Genomic DNA, 6946 nt, shown 5'->3' with positions numbered 1-6946 from the left:
CCCACAAATAATTTAGGTGCATTGTGAGCATATTAAGCTCTCTGTCCGTTTGGAATGAGTTCAGGTTGTCGCCTCATCGGGATTTGATCTATAGTTATGCTGTAGCATCAGAGAATATAATAACAACAAAATATTGAGTTCTGCTCATGTGTTTTCTACCATCTAGTTGACAACATAGTGACTGATGTGCACCACAACTACATTTACAAATTGGTCCCAACTGTACGCTTGTGAAGAACAGTTCTAAGTATTCATGGCTCCAGTTCCACCTTATTTGGGATGCAATTGTAAATGATGAGGATGATCACCAGGTTTTGTACTAACAACTTATTACTGAATTCATTATTCAGAGACACTCTTCACCACTGGCAGGATACCTCTTCGTTTCAACTTGGCTGCCTGAAGAATTGCAGATACCACGTACTTGTTAATTTGTTAATATGTATCAGTCGATCCTTCACTAAATAACCTTGAGGGAAAAATTACTTTTTCTGTTAGGAAACACCGAGAAGAGTTGAGTTAGTTTTGAGATGCTTTTCTTAATAAGGAAATCCTTTGGTCAACATTTTCATAATTGAAAATAATACTCGGATGAGCATCACTTTCCACACGAATAAGTGTGGGGAAACTAGTTTGCCCTTTCCAATATTATGACATCGTAACTAGATTTTTCTATTTATGGGTACAGGTTCCATCACATGGGCAGTTTTCAAACAATGAAAGATAAGACACTGCTCCTCATCCAGATTTTTTTTCCCTCTCTCATACATCAGATTATTGATTTATCATAAGCAAATTACTAATAAATTGTGCTGACATTATACCGTTGATAAACATATTGTATAGATTAACTTAGAGTTGCACATTCAAATTGTTAGGTCAAATTTTTTGTTTTGAAATATAACAGCCGCAGTCTCATTAAGTTAAGCAAAGGTAGCAAGATCACAAAGTAAAGATATATAATTAAATTATTCAATGTTATTTATCTTCCAATAAGAACAGGACTTTACTCTCATCTTACGACTTATTTGTGAATAAATTCGCCTACATGTTTCCTCTAGTAATATAATTAATTTTTTTATAATTAAATTACAACTTTATTCCCATAATATTATCACTCCTTTTGTCTTTTAATTAGCCTATTGTAGTAATAAAACTAGGACTTGCTCTCGTAATATTTTGACCTTTGGTAATTAAATTAGCCAATTTTATTTATTTTCAAACAACGCCAGGACTTTACTCTCATGATTAAATTAACCTACCTTTTTATCATAGTAAAATTATGCTTTTATTCAATGACAACATCTTTCCCATAATATTATGACTTGTTTGCCACCAAATTAGCTATCAACTGTATTGTAGTCACAGTATTATGACCTTTTCGCTCATTCAATTTGCCAATGATATAATTCTCTTAACATTACAATTTTTTTCCCATTGAATTATGTCTTTATTCTCGTAATGGCAGATCTTGTCCTTCGTCACGGCCCCAGTGTCCTGCTGGTTTCTCCAGTTCCAATGTCCGTCTCTAACTTCCAACCCGTTCTAATGGTGCTCTCTCTAGCGCCACCTAGTGTTGTTAGTCAGATGATTCAGGAATAGAGTTGGCTGCGGGGAAACAGTGCCTTTAATGTTTTGCTGACGTCACATGAGTCCGGACAACTTGTTTACATGCGCACGCGGAAGCAGCTCCTGGTGCTTGTGGCGTCACAGCCGGAAGAAAAGAATATGGAAAGCAGCAGAAACAAGAAGAAGAACAGTTCGGAGGACTGCGTCATTTGCCTGGACCAGATTCAGGACGAGAAGACGCTGCCGTGCCGTCACTCGTTCTGCACTCGTTGCATCGACCAAGTCTTCAGGGTGAAGCCCGCGTGTCCGATCTGCAACACCTATCACGGCGCGTACACGGGGACCCAGCCGAGGGGCACGATGGCGGTGACGCGCGGCTCGCAGCGGCTGCCCGGCTACGAGCACTGCGGCTGCATCATCATTCAGTACACTTTCCCTGGGGGGATCCAAGGGGTGAGGAGATTCACGGGGATCACACATAGAAACCACATGCAGGTTACACCACTGTACTCCCGTTTTACTTTCAGTACTACATGTGTACTCCAGGGGGCGCAGTATGACATCAGAGCCCTGCGTGCACACACACACACACACACACACACACACACACACACACACACACACACACACACACACACACACACACACACACACACACACACACACACACGCACACACACACACACACACGCACACACCCCTTCTCGATTTGAGGTATCATGACTCAACAAATCATCCTGCACCTTTAGGATTTTCTCCTTATGCTCAGTGTCAGTTAACAAACCAACAGTTACATTGTAGAGGCTCAGGACACAATGTGCCTTTCATCTGGATTTGCCCACCACATGTAGTAAAATACTTAGAAATCATGTCAGTAACACAGTTTTTACTATTTACTTGCTGAATACATATTTATTCATATGCTACTGTATTTATTTTATTATTCAGTATTTCTTCATCTGCTGCTACCTTGTCCTGATCATATCGTCTTGATTCACCTTAACTCTACCTCTACGTCTGTATTATTTACCTCAGTGCACTCCGATCACTTTAATCATTCAGTATTTATCTGACAAACATTTCTCACAGCAGTTATTTACAAATTCTAATACTTGTGTGATTATAGTCTTGTTATTCGGCTGTGGCTGAGGGATAGAGTGGTCGTCCTCCAACCTGGAGGTCGGCGGTTCGATCCCCAGTCTGACCCATCTTCATGCCGAAGTGTCCTTGGGCAAGATGCCGAACCTCGAATGGCCCCCCATAGAATAACAAAGTGCTGCGAATGGATGCACTGTATGAATGTGTGAATGTAAAACTTTACTGTGCTATAAAAGCGCTATATTAATACAAAACCATTTACCAAAAACATTTACCATTCATACAGTTGTATGCGTAAATGTGGCCACCTCCAGGCAAATTACATATTTGGTAGATTCTTGAAGTGAAAAGGAGTAAATATAACCCCTGCAGCAAAAGGGATTTTATACTTTTTACTTCGTAAGCCATGTGAGCACTTATTAACAGCCAGGGTCAAAGGGAAGAGTGGATTCACTGGGTGTGACTGTCCTGATGTAAGTTAAGAGAGGAAAACTGATAAAGACTCTGGCTTGTTAATATGAAATCCACCAATTTAAGAAACACAAGCTGAAACCTCTGGGACAACCCTCACTGCTCTTAAAATCGTCAGATGCAAAGTGATCTGTAGGAGGAGTGGGTGCGCACAAACAACAGACAAACAAAAAACTCACCAACATCCAGCAGAGAAAACAGAGAGGCCCTGGAGGGGTGATAAGGTTTTTGATGTTGTGTAACACTGACGACAACTTAAAATTGATAAGGAAAAGGCTTCCTGGGCCTCAACACAGGATCAAAGCCATTTTATTCACAAAATAACACAAAAATGATTCCTCGATTAGCTGCTTATAGGGAGACATGAGAATGAGCACCACCTCCTAGAGATATTATGTCACACATTGAATCATTTAATAAGTGTCTTGGTCATGATAACACGAGCTATCACATTAACCGAGGTGCTGTTGTTTACCATGTCACAGCCTGAGCACCCAAATCCTGGGGTGAGCTACAGCGGCACCTTCCGTGAAGCCTACCTGCCGGCCTGCAGCGAGGGGGAGGAGGTGGTGAGGCTGCTGAGGAAAGCGTTCGACCGGAGACTCATCTTCACCATCGGACAATCCGCCACCACGGGCTGCAACAACGTCATCACCTGGAACGACATTCACCACAAGACCAGCAAGTCAGGCGGCCCACAATGGTATAACACCTCAGTGCTGTAGAAGAACCACGCCTTTCACCTGCGGGTGTCCTGTTGGCTGTAACACAGGGTAACACTCGTGCTAACCCATCTGGTAGATGTTGAGGTATTTCAGAAGAAAGGATATAAGTTTAAACTTTAGGTGATCAACTAAGTGAATGGGATTTATCCTCTGCACCATGAAGTCCCTGTCAGGCAAAACCATTTTCATGACCAAGTTTTTCTTGAGAATCAGGACATTCTCTAACCAATTCTTTTTCCAAAACTGTTTTAGCTGTACGAATTTAAACTTGAACTGACGATGCATTGAGGTAAAAATGAAGAAAGCAGTTTTTTTTAGTTGCAGAGAAGGATTCACTACATTGCTTTTGATTGCTTGTGTTTCTTGTGTTTTCAGTTTTGGATATCCAGACCCAGCCTATCTGTTCAGGGTTCGAGAGGAGCTTCGTCTTCAAGGAGTGACAGAGGATAACTAATGAATGGAGACGTTAATTGTTCACCTAGATATATTATTGCGGCGTATTATGACAAGTGTGCACTTTTACATTCCTCCACAGGGATCTTGATCAGCGACACTTTAAGGACGTTATCTTCTGCAAGTTGTTTGAATTGAGTTAATGGATGTGAGACATGGAGGATCACGGCTTTCCCCAAAGATTTTAAATGTTCCTTTCGACTAACTATGCAAAAATGACTTTAAGCACAGCCTGTACAAGTACTTACACTAGACAAGGTTATAGAGTACTAGGTCAGGGACTATCCTGCTCATCATCAGACGAATGTTCTTATTTGCTATTTTCACAATTTCACACAAAAGCACAGACTCTGTGCCTTGTATTTTCAAAATAATCTTTCCTTTATATCGGTTTGAGTATAATTTGCTTAGTTATTGTTATTGTTTTTATAGGTATTTTCTATGACAATGTTTATCTGTGACACATTTGTTTAAAAACATTTTCAATTGGAATTAAAGTGTTTAAGTCTTAGTTTTGTTTACTTATGCCTGGTTGAACACAAGGATGCATTCATCAGGAAACATACTGTGTTGACAGAAGTGTCCCACGAAGAGAGAATCAAACAAACAGCGTCAGGAGCATTCACCGGTCCAGTCATGCCCATTTTCATTTAGTATCTTACCCCCTGTGGTCCACTAGAGGGCGCTGCTCTCCTCAGAGAAGTCTGTCTTTGGTATTCAGCTGTATCTTCATCCCAAAGCCACAGCACCTCCCAAACCTCGTGGCCCAAAGTCAGTGAGAGGAGCAGATGATGAGTCATGTGTTTCCATGGTGCTCGGGGCAGGTTTGACTGTTGTGTACAATGAGAGAAAGGATGTCAGCCTGTGTTTGACCACATTCAACTGATCGTCACCGGATTTCTGATGGAAGTGTGAACACAAGAATTTGTCATAATTCACGTGTCTGTATGTTAAATGTGTAACAAGTGTGTCACAGTAGGAATCCGCAACCCTAATAAACCTGGAGATATTGCATGTAGTGTCTAATAAGACCAGTCCACTCCAGATAACAAGCTTTAACAGTTCAAAAACTGTACTAGATTTAAAAAATAACAAAAAGTCTTGTGGCCTGTTAAAAGCTCAAGTGAAGCGTTGAGGTGAAAGTATGTGGAAGTGGTTGAATTCCACATGTGGTGATAGAACATTCTGTACATTTATTTTGATGGGGAAATGTTTATTTAAGAAAGTATGAGATATATATTGGTAAATGTAAGAAATCCAACACCGTAACTGTTATATAACTATAAATGCTTTCAGTAGAGGACACACCAAAGTCCAACAGTCCCCTTATGAAACCACATTTATTGAGGTCTTTATTTAAGTTCATAAATTTCAGTGCCTTAAGCATGCCAGATTTTTTTTCACCAAGATCAATGAAATATTCTCTGAGAAATAAACAAAGGTGTTGAAAGTATCCAGCCCTGATCCGGATCTACACCAAAATGTTTCTTGCTGATCCAAACTGCATCCTTCAAACAAACTTCAACATTAGTGGAGGAAATGAGAAACTATCAGGAATGTTTCGACCTTATAAGAACATATAGTTGGATTGTATGACCTCATGTGTCTCTAGAAGCAGCAAAGCTTGACACACATGCTCTGTTTTATGCTTTTCTCTCCTCTGGTCTCTCCAGTTACTAATAAAAAATCAATCACAAGTAGAGGATTTCCCCCCCCCCTCAGTGTTAAAGCACAGATTTATGGGATAGAAACCACAACCTTTAACCTATATTTCTATCAGGACGAGTGCACATGTGAGGAGGCGGAGTCGTCAGGCTCGACCTCCTCAGCGCTCTGATGCTAAAGGTGCTGGGGGACTTTCTGTGGCCTGTAGGATCCGAGGGCATCTGCTGCTCTCACAAAGCAGACCAGGACCCATCTGGACAAATGTACCACCTCCCCCTTCCCGCATTTGATCCCATTCCCCGTCACCATTTATTTTTGTCTTTATTGAGCCTTTATCGTTTAAATATGTATATTATATATGAATTATGTTTGGTGTAAGTGGACAGAACATACAGCATCAACTCATCCACTTGATCTAACTTCATGAATATTTTACTCATTTGCCGTTTTTTCCCCCTTGCATTTAGTTTTTACATATTTACATTTTTTCGAATAACTGGACAAGTTGTCTCTCTAAGTGGGTTAGCATATTGATTGAAGATAAATAACATAATACGAATTCCGTGGTCGCTATCTGAAAATTCCCTTTCACTTTCACTGAATGTAAGCTACATTTGAACATGAACTATTTCAAGTGAAAGAAGCTGGAGAGTGCTTTACATCAGAGGACGTCCTCTTGACAGTGTTTCTTATGCATTATCATTGAATTTATTCTTTTATAATTTATTTTAGACTTCTTGTTTTTTTGGTTTATACTCCCACTTAAAAAGTATCCGGCTTTGGGAGCAGATTTCACATTAACATTCAATGACTCCTTGCCCTTCTCTGCAGGTAAACTCCCCTTCCCTGTCAGAGTCCATCTGCTGATAATAAGGGCAAGGAATTACAGAGTTGTAAAAGAAGCTTTATAAATATGTATTAATGATTATACAAAGTAATGTTGCAGGGTGGATTTGAACATACAT

The 6946-nt window shown here is 40.2% G+C and overlaps 1 protein-coding gene across 2 annotated transcripts; it reads left to right on the top strand.

Annotated features, from left to right (window-relative positions):
* Positions 1-1621: 1621 nt before the first annotated feature.
* On the top strand, positions 1622-4827 carry LOC128442239 (probable E3 ubiquitin-protein ligase DTX3). 2 transcript variants are annotated; one of them, XM_053424586.1, is made up of 3 exons: positions 1622-2022; positions 3624-3911; positions 4239-4827. In XM_053424586.1, the coding sequence occupies exons 1-2, from the start codon at positions 1672-1674 to the stop codon at positions 3861-3863; spliced, it is 591 nt and encodes a 196-aa protein (XP_053280561.1). In that variant the 5' UTR covers positions 1622-1671; the 3' UTR covers positions 3864-3911; positions 4239-4827. The 2 variants fall into 2 exon arrangements, with proteins under 2 accessions (XP_053280561.1, XP_053280560.1); XM_053424585.1 differs by having other exon boundaries at positions 1638-2022; positions 3624-3841.
* The last annotated feature ends 2119 nt before the right edge of the window (positions 4828-6946 follow it).

This window comes from Pleuronectes platessa, chromosome 6, assembly GCF_947347685.1.
Source record: "Pleuronectes platessa chromosome 6, fPlePla1.1, whole genome shotgun sequence".
Taxonomy (NCBI): Eukaryota; Metazoa; Chordata; class Actinopteri; order Pleuronectiformes; family Pleuronectidae; genus Pleuronectes; species Pleuronectes platessa.
Note: the sequence above shows the minus strand (reverse complement) of the source record. Positions and strands in the feature narration are given on the sequence as shown.